Below are 16,765 nucleotides of genomic sequence, written 5' to 3'. Positions count from 1 at the left end.
GCCACATTTCTGTCCGGAGTGAGCAAAGAGTTTTACTCAATCATCCCAGCTGCTGCAACACCAGAAACTTCACATCAGGGAGGAGGTTCAAATCAGCTCCGTGTTAAATGTTTAACCATCACGGTGACTGAAGGCAGCTGCAGGTTCATGAGGGACTGTTACTGTCAGATTCTGCAGTTCTTGCGGCTGCTCATCGCACCCAGGACTGAACCCTGGTCACTGAGCATTGGAGGAGTCTGTTCTGCTGATGTTAGCCTTAAACTAGACTAGTGTTTAATATTGTGGATCTATGAAAGATAAATCAGTTCTGTATCAAATCCCGTGTCTCAGGTACTTACTGTCTCTACCACACTCACGATGCAAACTAGAGAGGCCACTCGGCCCATCTGATCCTTACCCATATTCCTGTTCCATATCAGTATATGAAAATCTACCCCTGCCGTTCCCCTCTCACTCTCCCTGAGATGACAGGTTGCAACTAGTCACCACTCCGTGGGATAGGAGATTTCCCTTGAATTTCATAGAATCATAGAAATCTTCAACACATTACAGACCCTTTGGCCCACAATGTTGTGCCGACCATGTAACCTACTCTAGAAACTGTCTAGAATTACCCTACCACATAGCCACCGATTTTCCTAAGCTCCATGTACCTATCTAAGAGTCTCTTAAAAGACCCTATTTTATCCGCCTCTACCACCATCGCTGGCGGTGCATTCCACACACACACCACTCTTTGTTTAAAAAACTTGGCTCTGACATCTCCGCTGTACCTACTTCCAAGCAGCTTAAACCTATTCCCCCTCGTGTTAGCCGTTTCTGCCCTGGGAAAAAGCCTCTGGCTATCCACACGACCAATGCCTCTCATCATCTTATACACCTGCATGAATTTCCTGCATGATTTTCTCCAGACTGAATAAGACGATGAGCTCACCGTGGTTGTGACGTTCTTCAGGGCTCCGGACGAAGATGGTTAAACTCCTTCTCTGTTCTTTTCAACGTTTTGGGTCATTTTCACCAATTTTAAAGGACTGTGCCTCAGACAGCTGGGTTGTTGCAATTGTTATGTACCAGTAGCAACAGATCACTAACGGAGTCCGGTTTCGATGTGAAAACCACTATCTTTATTAGTATCCACTCCAAATATAAAAGATTAAACGAAATAAACAGAAGTTAACAGTGTTGTGCATATATATAGCTCCCAAACTATCAAGCTTGGGAAACAATGCTTAAAGTCTTATGATGGTAAAGTAGAAAAGTTCAGTAATCCACAGAATAAGTGAGTGAGAGGAGAGATTTGACAGCAGACCAGTGAGTGAATCTTCGCTGGAGCAGAGTCAGAAACCAAAGTGTTGCCAGCCTGAGTCAGGGCTTTGGGGCTCCAGAGAGAGATGGGGTCTAGAGTTTACGAGGAGGAAGAGGAATCAGACCAGCAGGATGTGGCTACAAAAGGAACATTTGGAAACTGGTTGACCGAAAAAATTGGTGGTTAATTTCTGCAAAATACTGCTGGAAATCAACAGATCCGGAAGCAAATGTGGAGAGGAATAAATAGACAACGTTTAGACCGAGCCTCTTCAGCATGCCTAGACTGTGTACTCCGCTGCTTAGTTGCTGCCTGAACTGCAGAGTTCCGCCAGCATTTTGTGTGTGTGTGTGTGTCTCTGTATTTCCAGCAACTGCAGAATCTCCTGTGTTTTATACCTGCATTTTACTTTGGCATGAGCTACACGTTGAAATTGAGTATATTGTTTCTGGAAGCCGCTTTCTGCGTTAAAACAGCTGCAGATTTCTCTACACACACACGAAAAAAAACTGAGGTATGGACATTGATCCGCTGCTTGCAGAAATGTTTAATGGCACCCACATTACCCATAAGGTCCTGCGTTAAAAGATTTTGACCGGCTTTGAAGCACCGATGAAATGCGCAGGCGTCAGGGCTGTGACGTTTCCGAATATTACGCATGCGCGCAGTACACAGAAGGCCTTGCAGATATCGGTGCAGGTAAGAGCGATTCTAAGTCTTTTTATCTTAAACACCGATTTCAGGGCAATTCCTGTGAACTTCGAAAACTGTGACCCGCAATCCTGGGACAGTCCTGCTCTCTTCCCTCTCTCTCAGGCCCACGATCTGTACACGGGCCCCGGGGATCTTCCGGCTGATGAGGGAATGGGAACAGATGGATCTCTCAGACAGAGCTGAGCTCCAGCTATCTAAATGCAAGGATTAGGAACTCGGAGAAAGGGAACAATATCTTTTATATCACCAGTTGAGAAAATCGCCTTTGTTCTACCTCCAATCACTAATAAGAGAAAATCTGCAGATGCTGGAAATCCAAGCAACACACACAGAATGCCGGCGGAACTCAGCATTAGTACTCTTTTCCACAGATACTGCCTGGCCTGCTGAGTTCCTCCAGCATTTTGTGTGTGTTGCTTGTTCTACCTCCTGTTGCTCTGGACTTTTCTACCGGTGAGAACATGTTTTGTCCCATTCTCTCTGGGTACGTAATGATATCAAACACCTTTGCCCTGGGCAACAAGCAGCTTTCACATCACAAATGTGCCTGGCTCCAGTGAGACAGAGAACTGCCCTTCCCTTCATATTCATTGGGATTCCCATCACTGAGTTCACCACCGTCAGTCACCCGGGGGAGAGTTCAGAGGAAATATTTATGTAGAATGCAGAAATTGGTGATACCTGTGTGCATGTGGTGGTACTAAAGTTGCCCAAGAATTTGCAAGTGGGAAGCAGTGGAATGATATTTGGAAATCTGACTTTTTAAAGTGTAATTTAGCAAGCAAACCACATATGGACAATGTTCAAAAGCTTTGGTGAGAAAATCCTTCATTACCCGTTCCAGGCCTGCTACATAGGTTGTGTGAGAGTGCAGATGAACTGGATGGAACCCAGAGGAGATCAAAGTTCCTATTGACAGTGAAAATGAATACATCTGAATCTGAATAAAATACACTGTGCACATGTTGTCACTGGCTAAAAATGCACAATACAAGCTTTACATGCACACTGGTCATTACAAATTACAGGAGACATTGGAGGGAAGGAGGGGAGACCTCCAGTGTCCCTGATGCCCTCACCTACATGATGTGCATCCAGCTGTAGCTTGTAACCCTGCACTTTAAGGAGTTGGATCTTGAAATGGGTGAATTCCAGATCATCCAGCAGATGAAGGGGAGTGATGGATATGACATGAAGTGAGATGAGTTACACCCAAGGTGCAGGATACAGGCAACTGGGTGAGAGTCAGGAAGGGGAATGAGGTTACATAGCCATCGCCAAGTACTCTTGTTGCTATCCAACACAGCAACAGGTGGACAACTTTAGAAACTGTTGGGGGGAATTGCCTGGCAGAGGAAAGTCAAAGGGGTGATAGGGGAACAGAACAAGAGGGGACTAATATCCTAGTAGTAAAGCTTGCTAGAGGTAATTTGGGGGGGGGGGGGGAGTGATGTGGTTAAAATAAGTAGTAGGGGGAATGGGAGCCAGAATGACAGAACAGATAGTGGAGAGGGTGAATTGAATTGAATTGACTTTATTAAATACATACTTCATAAACGTGAGGAGTAGAAATCTTTACGTTACGTCTCCATCTAAATGTGCAATGTGTAATTTATAGTAATTTATAATAGATAGTGTGTACAGAGGACAGTCAATATAACATCAAAATGCAATTGTATCTGCATGAATTAATCAGTCTGAAGGCCTGGTGGAAGATGATGTCCCGGAGCCTGTTGGTCCTTTTGCTGTGGTACCATTTCCTTGATGGTAGCAGCAGGAACAGTTTGTGGTTGTGGTGAATTTGGTCCCCGATATCCTTTGGGCCCTTTTTACACACCTGTCTGTGTAAATGTACTGAATAGTGGGAAGTTCACATCTACTGATGAGCTGGGCTGTCCGCACCACTCTCTGCAGTTTCCCGCGAGTAAGGGAGGTACAGTTCCCATACCAGGCAGTGATGCAGTCAATCACAATGCTCTCAATTGTGTCTCTGTAGAAAGTCCTCAGTGACCCCATCCCAAAGTTCCAAATACTGTCTGAAGTGAAAGAGGTGCTGCTGCGCTCTTTTCACAACACAGCCGGTACGTACACACCATGTGAGATGCTTGGTGATGTTTACAGATTGGAGATGGCAGAAATGCCCTATTATTATAGAGACGGGAAGAGCATCAGAGAATTAAATGGTCATTCCAGATACCAGCACTGTGCCAAGGTACAAGATTATTTCTCTCTCCAACTTGAGTTGAACTTCACTGTGATGTCAGATCACACCTTGACAACTCAAGTCATTTCATTTGAAATGTTGTCCTTCACCCATTGATGGATTTTGTAAATCTTTTTACAGGTTAAAAATGACAAGGAATTTGTCTACGGGAATCTCAAACACAACATGCCAGTTTTGCTGTCTCTGTCCAGATATTTAAGAGAGGAGCAAGGGATTCACTCGATCATCCTTCCCGCTCAGACTGTGGGGAAGGATTCACTCAATCATCTGACCGACTGGTGTGCCCGTCATTTGCTGGGACACTGGGAGTGGATTTAGTCAGTCATTTCAACTGAAGGTACATCAGCAAGTTCACACTGGGCAAAGCCATTCATCTGTTCTGTGGGTGAGAAGGCATTCAGTTGGTCATACCACCTGTGGACACACTGGTCAGTTCTCTCTAGGCAGAGGCTGGTCATCTGCTGAATTTTTGGGGAAGGATTCACTCGGTCATCTGACCTAATGGCTCACCAGCGAGTTCACACTAGGGAGCGGCCGTTCACCTGCTCAGTCTGTCGGAAGGGATTCACTAGGTCATCTCACCTGCTGAGACACCAGTCAGTTCACACTGGAGAGAGGCCGTTCATCTGCTCAGACTGTGGGAAGGGATTCATTTGCTCATCCCAACTGAAGGTACATCAGCGAGTTCACACTGGGGAGAGGCCGTTCACCTGCTCAGACTGTGGTAAGGGATTCACTCAGTCATCCGACCTACTGGCACACCAGTCAGTTCATACTGGAGAGAGGCCATTCACCTGCTCAGAGTGTGGGAAGGGATTCACTTGCTCATCTCACCTACTGAGACACCAGTCAGTTCACACTGGAGAGAGGCCATTCACTTGCTCAGACTGTGGGAAGGGATTCACTTCCTCATCTCACCTACTGAGACATCAGCGAGTTCACACTGGAGAGAGGCCGTTCACCTGCTCAGACTGTGGGAAGGGATTCACTTGCTCATCCGAGCTGAAGGTACATCAGAGAGTTCACACTGGGGAGAGGCCATTCACCTGCTCAAACTGCGGGAAGGGATTCAATCAGTCATCTGAACTGAAGGTACATCAGCGAGTTCACACTGGCGAGAGGCCATTCACCTGCTCAAACTGTGGGAAGGGATTCACTTGCTCATCCCTACTGAAGGTACATCAGCGAGTTCACACTGGCGAGAGGCCATTCACCTGCTCAGATTGTGGGAAGGGATTCACTTTCTCATACAAACTGAAGGTACATCAGCGAGGTCACACTGGGGAGCGGCCGTTCATCTGCTCAGACTGTGGGAAGGGATTCACTTGCTCATCCCAACTGAAGGTACATCAGCGAATTCACACTGGGGAGAGGCCATTCACCTGCTCAGACTGTGGAAAGGGATTCACTCAGTCATCTGAACTGAAGGTACATCAGCGAGTTCACACTGGGGAGAGGCCATTCACATGCTCAGTGTGTGGGAAGGGATTCACTCAGTCATTTAAACTGAAGGTACATCAGAGAGTTCACACCGGAGAGAGGCCGTTCACCTGCTTAGACTGTGGGAAGGGATTCACTCAGTCATCCATCCTAATGGCACACCAGCAAGTTCACAGTGGGGAGCAGCCGTTCACCTGCACAGACTGTGGGAAGGGATTCACTCGGTCATCTCAACTGAAGGTACATCAGAGAGTTCACACTGGAGAGAGGCGGTTCACCTGTTCGACTACGGGAAGGGATTCACTCGGTCATCCGACCTAATGGCACATCAGCGAGTTCACACTGGAGAGAGGCCGTTCACCTGCTCAGACTGTGGGAAGGGATTCACCCGGTCATCCGACCTATTGGCACACCAGTTCATACTGGGCCGTTCACCTGCTCCGTGTGTGGGATTCACTGAGTCATCTCATCTACAGACAGCAGCGTTGTTCACACAGGGGAGAGGCCGATCACCTGCTCGGACTTTGGGAAAAGATTCTCTCAGCCAAATCAACCAAATGTGCACCATTGAGTTCACATTGGGGAGAGGCGGTTCACCTGCTGTGAATGTGGGGACGTATTCACTCAGTCATCTAAGCTTATGTAACTCTCGCTTCGGCTAGCAGCTTAATATACGGGGTGATAGCCCCCCACCCCAGCCCAGTCAAACTTAACAAATCTCGTTTGGGTGGATGCTGCTTGAGGTGTCCCCGTTACAAATTAGTATGCTCAAATAACAAGCAGTAAACAATATGTGATTAAATGATTGAGCTTTATAATTCTTACTTTGACCATAGCATTAGTAAAGAAAATTTAAAAAAAAGAAAAAGTGCCCACTCTCTCCATTTGCATCTTCTCATGTCTCCCTGGGAAAAGCCCGTGGTAATCTCGCTTCCAGACTCACAAGAAAGAACATTTCTGTCATTGGATAGTCCCAGACTCCAAAACCCTGTTATCTCTGGTCGTAACCTAAACATTGCTGCTACAGAGAAACCATCACAGCAGCAGGGCGTGGCAACGAATGACAGAGTAGTAACATTCGGAAGCTGATTGACAGAGAAAATCTTTTGTTTGTCTGACTGATGACACAAACTATACCCATGGCGAGGTGCTCCACTGGTCGAGGAACTTGTGTGCATTGGGAAATGCTTTATCTACTGAGGGAGTTGTTCCTGCTTGTTTATCCTGTAATATTATATCCGGATGGTTATTATGGACTGTCCTATCTGAAATAATGTATTGATTAACGTATAATTTTGTCACCATCTCGTCTTCTTAGATCGTTGGGAATGTCTCCCATGGAGGGTCATACTCATTCCACTGTTTAATGTTTCCTTCCAGAGTGATGATTCATTTTTTTGAGTTGGCCTCTCATTTAAGTTTTCTGGTCTGTATTTCTTATCACGATTGCATATACACACATGGAGTGCTAAATCCAGTTCATTTTTGATTAAATCATATACTTAGAAGTTTTATCTGACTGTTGTGTGATCTTTCCTCATGTGTGTTATTTCTCTTCCTCCTTCTGTCCAAGGTCGTGTTAATCTCAGTGGGTTTGAGTGGAAATAGTCTTTTCTAAAGCTTTCTTAAGATCTTGTTTATCTTTCTAAATTTTACTGATTGAAATGGGACCAAGATATTTTTATTAAAAAAAATTCAATGTCGGTATTGATGAAAATGTTTATTGCCTGTGTTGTATTTGCTAATTATTGAGCTCTATTTGGTAGGTTTTTTAAAGCCTTGAACTAACTTTTGTCAAAGGTTTTCCGTATTCCGCACTACTTTCTATGTTCTTTGCTTGTTGATATTCCAGATACGTGGGTACCCAGAGTCCCGGTGAAGGGTCTTGGCCTGAAATGTTGATTCCCATCCATAGATGCTGCCTGACATGCTGAGCTCCTCCAGCACTTTGTGTGTAGTTCTCTAGATTTCTAGCATCTGCAGGTCCTCTTGTTTCCCAGATACTTACATATTTATTGAAAGATCAAGCTGCTATTGGGTTGTGTGGCTCTGTTGGTAAAATATTAAATAAAATAATTAGAAAGAGGTGGCATAGGGTTGGAAGGTGTAGAATATGTGGGTAGAATCAAAGAACAGCAAATGTACAAAAAAAATCCTTGATGGGAATTGTATAGGGACCTCCAAACAGTAGTAAGAATGAGGTCCACAAATTTCAATGCGAAATAGAAAATACGTGCCATACGGGCAATGTTACAATAGTCATGGGGGATTGTCATGCAGGTGATTAGGAAAATCAGGATGGTGTTAGTCTCAAGAGGAGGAATTTCCTAGAATGCCTACAAGATGCTTTTTTTTCCGAGCAGCTCGTGGTTGAGCCCACTTGGGGATCAGATATTCTGGATTGTTGTAATGAACCGGAATTAATTAGGTCACTAAAGTCCAAAGAACACTTAGGGGCAAGTGCTCTTAATATGATCAAATTCACCCCGACATTAGAGAAGGAGAAGCTAAAGTCAGATGTGGAATAAAGAGAATTAGAGAGGCATGAGAGAAAAATTAGTCAAAATTGATTTAAAAAGAACACGGGCAGGGACAAAAATGGAGCAGCAATGGCTGGAATTTTTGGAAGCAATTTGGAAGGCACAGGATATATACAGTGGCATGCAAAAGTTTGGGCACCCCTGGTCAAAATTTCTGTTCCTGTGAACAGCTAAGCGAGTAAGAGATGACCTGATTACAAAAGGCATAAAGTTAAAGATGACACATTTCTTTAATATTTTAAGCAAGATTACATTTTTAGTTCCATCTTTTACAATTTCAAAATAACAAAGAAGGAAAAGGGCCCAAAGCAAAAGTTTGTGTGCCCTGTATTGTCAGTACTGAGTAACACCCCCTTTGGCAAGTATCACAGCTTGTAAACACTTTCTGTAGCCAGCCAAGAGTCTTTCAGTTCTTGTTTGGGTAAATGTCTGGGTTCAGTCATAAGTAGCAAAGTACTGACTGTGGAAATTACAAATCAGAATATTATTAGAGTCACAGAGAGCAGCAGTACTGAAACAGGCCCTTCTAGTCCATGCTGACCTGTTTTTGTTGTTACCGCCTAGTTCCAACTACCTGCACCAGAGCCTCCATACACCTCCCATCCACGTCCCCACCCAAATTCCTCTTTAGTGTCTAAATCAAACCCACATCCTCCACTTCCACTGGCAGCTCATTCCACACTCTCACCAACCTCTGAGTGAAGAATTCCCCGAAAATAATTCACTTTCACCCTGAACGTATGCCCAATGTCAGGGTGAGAGGGAGGACGGGGCAGAGAGGGAAGACAGTAAGGGGAGGGGTGGTCAAATGCAGAGAGAGAAACAGAGCAGAGAGATTATACTGAAAATCTTTCAGAAAAAGTAATTGAACTTGCTGCAAACCTACTCTCCATATCCTGTACATTCTTAACCAAATTATTGATCGAGATGACAATAATGGTTGATGTTCAAAGTAAATGTTATTATCAGAGTACATATATGTCACCACATACAACCCGGAGATTGTTTGTCCTACAGGAACACTTAGCAAATCTATAGAATAGTAACAGGATCAATGAAAGATCAAGTGGAGCATAGAATTCAACAAACTGTGCAAATGCAAATATCATTAAATATCAATGAATAATGAGAGCAATGGGGTGTAACCCTGGGGAACCTCACTAAGCCCGGGCCTCGAGTCCAATAAACAGCCTCCCACCATCACTCTCTGCTTCCTACCATCAAGACAACTGTGCATCCAGTGAGCCAGCTCTCCCTGGATCCCGTGTGATCTGACTTTCCACAGCAACTGACCATGTGAACCTTATCAAAGGCCTCGCTGATGCCCATATCGGCCCCGATCCTGGGACAGAGGTGTCACTGATCAGAGGGCATAGATTTAAGCAGAGGATGCAGAGGTTTAGAGGGACATGAGGTGGAGATTTGTCACTCAGAGCGCAGCTGAAATCTGGAACTCACTGCCCGAGGTGGTGGTGGAGGCAGGTCCCTTCACAACATTTACGAAGAGGATGAGCATTGAAACTGCCGAGATACAGTCGGCTATGAACCAAGTGCTGATAAATGGGACCAGTGTAGACAGTGAGTGGACGGTCAGAACAGGTATGGCTGGCCAAATGCCTATTTCCGTGCTGTGTGATCCACCACTCCGGACATGCTAAATTAACGATGGTGGCACCGCAAGGCATTGATTTCAAAACTCCACATCCCTCTCCATCCTGAAATAAACCAGACTGCACCCCTTTGTCACCACTGGAAATAGCTATTTCTGACAAGGTAATATATCAGTGATTAAATCCGGCACCAAACACCGTGTTTTCATCCCTGCACATTGTAACTTGAACCATCTAACTGAGGGTCTGATGGAGACATAACGCCTGTCCTCTGCACATGTGATCACATCTCCCCTGCGTCTGACATTTCAAATACCCTCAGAAGGGTTTTCTGATTCAGTCTGAAGGTTATGGTACATTCAGCTCGTCGTCAGACCTGACAAACCATGTCTTCCCACAGCTGGTTCCACCTGTTGGTGTGTCCTCTTTCCTCCACCTCCAGGGAAGCTGCATCTCCACACAAACTCCTCACTTGAGACGACTGTCTGTACCCGTGACACAGGAAATCACATCACTGTCACTCTCCTGATACCGTGTCTGACTTGCTCACCTCCGGGTCTCCTCCCTCAACAAGCTCCTTCCTCAGTCACCATCTGTGAGATTATATAAAAACACAATTACTGTAAAATGATCTATCAGACAGCTCCTGTACCCCTCCACCCCGGACGATGGTTTGCTGATTAAAACTCTCTCTCCTCAGCCCCTTCACTATTCCCTTTCCCTTTGAAAACTCCAGCTATGCCAGCTAATCCGAATCCACTGTGAGGACATTTATATCTCACAGGAGGATGTAGAAACCCGTGTTGTTCTCTGATACAGAGGTCACTGACACCCCACCGCCATCCCAATCTGCACCAACAGCCCATGACGGTGACAGCTCTTCCAGACACTGGGGCTTTGTAACAAACACAATGTTAGCAGCAAGATTAGACAGTAATTCATTTGAAGAGAGAATTGCTGTTTCCTGAAAGGACACGCGAACGTCCGATACAACGGAGCAGATCCTTCCCTGTTTACAACTTTATTTGACCCGGGTCACGGAACGTCCGATCATCCAACTTTCTCACAACAGCAACCCCACCCACACCTCCCCCCCCCCCCCGATTACAGTTCACCCATAACCTCTACCCACACACCCCACACACAGACAGATCCCCCTCACCCCAAACCCCTCCCACCCTGGGAACCACAACTAACTGATCCCACAGCCCGGGCTCGGGCGCAAAGCTAAAACCGGGGCTACAGGACCGGAGAGCCCGGAGCCTCCAGCCGTCCGGCAGAGCTCGTTCCCGGCACTTTTCATAGAAACATAGAAAACCTACAGCACGATACAGGCCCTTCGGCCCACAAAGTTGTGTTTCCACGCCAACCGGCCCCCGGTTTCCACAAACCCGAGATCAGACCCTTCTTCACGGACGCCTAACTATTCACAGACTATTAACAGAATAATAGCTACGGTCGGCACTGCGCCTGCGTTTAGCAGGAGGTTCTGGGCTGCACCAGCCGTGGCCGGAGGTCCCTACAGAGGGACCAGTGACCGGAGGCGGGAGGGACAACGGAGAGGTAAATCACAAACACGACAAAGTCTACAGATCCTGGAAATTCAGAGCAACACAAACAAAATGCTGGCGGGACTCAGCAGGCCGGGCAGCATCTATCAGACAGAAAAATCAAACTCTCACCCCACCCCCGCATAAAAAAGAACGTCATCCCGATCATCAACCCCCAAAACCCAACCCTCCCGCACAAAAGGGAACAATAACATCGACCCCCGATAAAAAGAAAACAACTCTACCCCGCACAACTGCTTAGGATCCGGTGTCACTAGTGTGGAGGCGGCCGCATCGGGAGCAGCGGACACAAGAGGCGACCCCGGAAGATTCACAGGTGAAGTGTCGCCTCACCTGGAAGGATGTTTGGACAACGGAGAGAGTTCGGCCGTCCGGCCCCTTCACTGTGACACCCCGAACTCCACATCAAATCCGTCCAAACGAATCTGGGCGAACTTTAATGACTAATAAATATAATCCTCTCAGCGATCAGCTGTCTGAATGATCCCCTGACTCTGAGAGGAAGGGGTATCTATGGTCCACACTGTCAGGGTGTTGAGTTTACCAGGAGACAAAGACTGCAGGGACGAGAGGTTTTCTGTTGACTAATACACTGTGTGTGGACCCCGCTGGCAATTCTGGTGTTGTGACCCGAATCGAGACAAACACCACGCTGCCCACTCCACCAAGAACACGGCAGAGCCGGACACATAACAGGAGACTTTACATCCCACAACACTGGATTCACTGATGAAACCCGTGATTAATGTTGTTGTCCCACTGAAAAGTCCATTAAGGTGCTTTTCAATGCCAGCGCAATCCCACAGGTGACGTCAGACACAGCTCCCCACGCGCCTGACGTCACACATGGGCTCCCGACACCGGGATCTGCCCTCACGTGCGCGGTGTCTTACGTCACCCACGCGCTGCTGTGCTCGAGCTTTATCGGTTGAACGGCTGGGCTAATAATCACGTGACCAGCCCCACCCCTCCCCCACCGCTGTCAACAGAGGATTCAGGCGCTGCGCTATTCCCATTGGTGCGAAGCGATGTCAATCACAGGTTACAACCAGTCGCGGAGGCGGACAAGCCGAGTGGGCGTTACCCCGCTGAGTCCGTCTCCCGCTCAAGCGCCGACCGCCTCCTCAGAGCGGAGAAAACCTCAAAGTAAATGTCCGCTTTCTGATTTATTTCCATTTCCCTCCGAGGGAAGTTGGGACGTTTGTGAAGCGTCTCCTGCGGCCGGAGTCTGATGTATCCCCGAGAGGTAGGAGGAGACCGCTCGGCCCGTCGGTTTGATGCCGGTTCCCCGGGGAGGAGGGATTTTATTGAAAGGATGAAGATGGTGAGAGAGCGGGCGGACAGGAAGTTTGTCCCGGTGGGGACATGAGGGGCTCATCTGTGGAAATGTCTGAGCCCACGGTGGTGTCGAGCAGAGGGATTCACCACATTGGGGGCAAACACCGGTTGAACCAGGGATCCCAGTCTCTGAAACAGGGATGGACTGTCCGGGACTGAGATGAGGGAAATGTCTCCATTCCGAGGGTGGTGAATGTCTGTAAATCCCCACCACAGAGGGCGGTGAAGACTCGGTGATTGTCCTCACATAAAAGTGAGGCCGGCAGATGTGTGGAGACCGAAGGGATCGAGGAAATGAGGATCGGACAGAAACATGTGGCTGAGATGGGAGAACAGCCGCCACCTTGCTGATGCTTAGAGGGGCTGAATGGCCTCCTGCTGTTTCTCATTTGATGTTTCTGTGTTCCTGTCCACTGAGTCCGGAGGAATGTGAACAGAAATTAGTGTTTATAAACACAGAGCTGATTTAAATGAAACGTGAACATTTCCTGTTTGGGTCTGAATCATGTTTTGGACCTGGATGGGAATTGAGCCGGTGACTCTGTGACCTGGAGGTGGAGGGAAAGGGATCGGGGAAGATATGGTGTGGAAAAGTAGACATGTATCTGGTGTAAATATGGAATAATGTGGGGAATGCGGCGGATGATAGATAGATAGATACTTTATTCATCCCCATGGGGAAATTCAACTTTTTTTCCAATGTCCCATACACTTGTTGTAGCAAAACTAATTAAAACTAATTAGATGGGTCGGGCAGTGTGTGAGGGGAGAGGAGCAGAGTCACCGGTTCAGGTGGGAGACCCTCCACCCGTCACCTGATCCCGTTTCCTGTTCGTTTTTCTGCAGATCTGCAGTATCTGTGGGTCACTGCTCTACGTGTACGTGTAGCTTCACCTTTCCCCGTTCAGACAAGTCAGTGAGATCCGGATCTGTCACGTCCTCTCGTTGTGGGTGGACAATGTCTTTTTCTCTGCAATACTTTCTGCATGTTTCATTCCAATGTTTTGAGGCGCTGAAGTGCAGCCAATGTTTCTGGGTATCTGACCCATTTATGTGAGAATTTAGCCTTCTGTATTTATCTGAGCTTCTCATAAATGTGAAAAGTTTAATTCAGCTTCACCTTAGAATTTCCAAAGCAACAACCCAGTCAGTCAAATAGTTCCACACAATTAAGATAGTTTATTATATCTTTAATTTTTTTTCTATTTTTGTACTATATATGTATATTCTTATTTAAAATCACAATTGTTAAAAACTATTGTTATGAATTAGGTTCTACTGCTACCGCAGGGACAACGAATTTCATGACATATGCCGGTGCTATTAAACCTGATTCTGATATTGATATGGGAGACCCACCACCGGTCACCTGATCCCAGTTACCGCAGATCGTAATGTGAGATTGAAGCATTTTCCATATATTTGCTTTCCACAGGAATGACAGTTTCTTCTGTTCAGTTTCCTTCTGTGGTTCCAGAGCAGAAGCTCAGTCTGTCTAATATTTCCACACAATTAAAATGGGAAATTTATTTATTATCATCATGTACTGAGCTACAGTGGAAATCTTGCCTGACGTACCATCCACACAGACAGATACATTACAACAGTACATTGAGCTGATATACGACAAAACACTCACTGTAACAAAGCATTATGGCTGCAGAGAATGTGCAGTGCAGATAGACATATGATGCAGGGTCACGTCGAGTTACATTGTGAGGTTGAGTCCATTTTATCATTCATTTGGCTTGTAACTGCAGACAGGAAGCCATCCTTTAGGCTGGTGTTACACGCTTTAAGGCTTTTGTATCTCTTCCCCGATGGGGGAGCGGGTTTGCAGCAAGAATGTCCAGGTAATGAGGTTCTTTGAGTACATGGCCTGCTTTTCCAATGGAGGGGAAGTGTAGGAAGAGTCCATGGAGTGGAGGCTTGTTTCTCTGATGTTCTCTGCAGTTCCTTGCAGTCATGGGCAGAGCAGTAGCCATACAAAGGCGTGAAGTATCGACAAGGAGCTCAGAGACCTCGGCCTTCACCCTGCCTTGTGTAGCTGAATCCTGGACTTCCTGTCAGATCGCCGGCAGGTGGTAAGAGTGGGCTCCATCTCCTCTGTCTCTCTGACCCTCAGCACACATACCCCACAGGGTTGTCACTTTGGCCCCCTCCTTTACTCTCTGTGCACCCATGACTTGTGTTGCCACCCACAGCTCCAATCTGCTAATTAAATTTGCTGACAGCACTACATTGATTGGCCTAATCTGAAATACTGATAACAATCAATCAAATGCCTTCTGACAAGGCTCAGTCCAAATAAACTTTTCACCCTTCTTCAGGAGATTAGTCAGAGGCAGAGCGATAGCAGCAAAGTTCTTACAGAACTTACGGTAACATCCATCCATTCCCAGAAACCTTCTAAGAGCCTTAGCAGTCAGAATAAGAACTTGAGAAATTGCCTGGACTTTTGCCTGAACAGGAGCCAACTTGCTTTGACCTACAACATAGCCAAGACAGGTCACACTGGCATGGCCAAATTCACTCTTAGCCAAGTTAAGTAACATCTCTGGGATGTTACTGGAGCATTTTTCCTTCCAAAAGGCAAAACATTGTATTCATACAACCCAGATGGTGTCACAAATGCAGAAATTTCTCTACCTCTGTCCGTCAATGGAACACACCAATACCCTTTCAACAAATCAATCTTTGTAAGAAATTGGGTTTTCCAGCCTCATCGATGCAATCATCCACTCTAGGGATAGCATAGGCATCTGTTTTTGTTACTGCATTTACCTTTCTATATTCAGTGCAAAATCTAACACTACCATCAGGTTTGGGCACAATAATGCAGGGTGACTCCAATCTCATTTTGAAGGCCAAATAATACCATTCTCCAGCATATACTCAATTCCCTGGTCAGCCAATTTACACTTTTCTACGTTCATGCGAAGTGGGTGTTGTTTAATCAGTTTGGCTTCACCAACATCTACATCATATACTGCGACCGTGGTTTGCTTGGGGACATCGGGAAATAAATCTTTAAACTTCAGAATTAATTCCTTCAGCTGTGGATGTTGCTTTGGCTACAGATGAGACAACTTGTTAGCAATGTTTTCTGGAACAACCGAGTTCATTAGCCTAACTGGGACCATGTTTGGCTTGTGAAAAGTCTCAGACGAGTCAATTGTTTCATTCTCAGGGTTGCCAGTTTCATTTGTTTTGACAACAACACACACAGATGGCACCTGCTTGTCAAAACAGGCTTTATCATATTTATGTGTACCACCTGTGTTAGTTCAAGTCAGTTGGGTGTTTTAATAACATAATTCACATCATTAATTTGGGAGACTATGTCATACGAATTTCACCTGAAGTGGATTCGTCAACATAAGACAAGCACGTTATTTCCCACCTGGTATTTTCTTTCGCAAGCCCTGTTATCAAACCAACACTTCATTTTGTTTTGAGAAATCTTTAAGTTTTGTCTCGCTAGACTACAGGCTTGGTGTAGTTTATTTTTGAACTTCAAAACATAGTCTAACGAGTTAACTTGTACATCCCCATCAATCCACCGTTCCTTTTAACAAGGTCAAAGGTCCCTCTGTGACCAAATACAAGTTCAAATGGAGTAAAGCCCAGTGATTCCTGTACTGACTCTCTTTCTGTGGACAAAAGCAAATGTATTCCTTCATCTGGACAAAAGCAAGTGTATTCCTTCATCCCAGTCTTTTCCATTTTCAACACAATATGTCTTAATCATTGTTTTGAGGGTAGAATGAAATCTTTCTAAAGCCCCTTGTGATTCTGTATGGTACGCAGATTATGCAATTTGTTTTGCTCCCAGTTCAGAAACTACCTGCTGGAATAATCCAGATGTAAAATTACATCCTTGATCAGACTGGATTTCTTTAGGCAATTCGAATAAACTGAAAATTTTGGTAAGAGCCTTCGCCACAGTTTTAGCTTTAATATTTCTGAGAGGTATTGCCTCTGGGAATCTGGATGCAGTACACATAATAGTTAGCAGAAAC

General features: G+C 45.8%; 2 protein-coding genes across 2 annotated transcripts in view; one reads left to right on the top strand and one right to left on the bottom strand.

Moving 5' to 3' along the window:
* LOC140722423 (uncharacterized) overlaps positions 1-16,765 on the bottom strand; it is a 324,366-nt gene that overhangs the window by 294,863 nt on the left and 12,738 nt on the right. The window lies entirely within an intron of this gene.
* Positions 1,969-6,243, top strand: LOC140722455 (uncharacterized). The gene is made up of 2 exons (XM_073037193.1): positions 1,969-2,005; positions 4,365-6,243. Exon 2 carries the CDS (start codon positions 4,746-4,748, stop codon positions 6,003-6,005), a length of 1,260 nt encoding a protein of 419 aa, XP_072893294.1. The 5' UTR covers positions 1,969-2,005; positions 4,365-4,745; the 3' UTR covers positions 6,006-6,243.

The sequence above is a fragment of the Hemitrygon akajei genome, unplaced genomic scaffold, assembly GCF_048418815.1.
Source record: "Hemitrygon akajei unplaced genomic scaffold, sHemAka1.3 Scf000077, whole genome shotgun sequence".
In the NCBI taxonomy this organism is placed as follows: Eukaryota; Metazoa; Chordata; class Chondrichthyes; order Myliobatiformes; family Dasyatidae; genus Hemitrygon; species Hemitrygon akajei.
Note: the sequence above shows the minus strand (reverse complement) of the source record. Positions and strands in the feature narration are given on the sequence as shown.

What these genes read in the sequence shown, in the direction of transcription:
- LOC140722455 (XM_073037193.1), top strand. Translation starts at nt 4,746, where the DNA reads ATGGCTCACCAGCGAGTTCACACTAGGGAGCGGCCGTTCACCTGCTCA.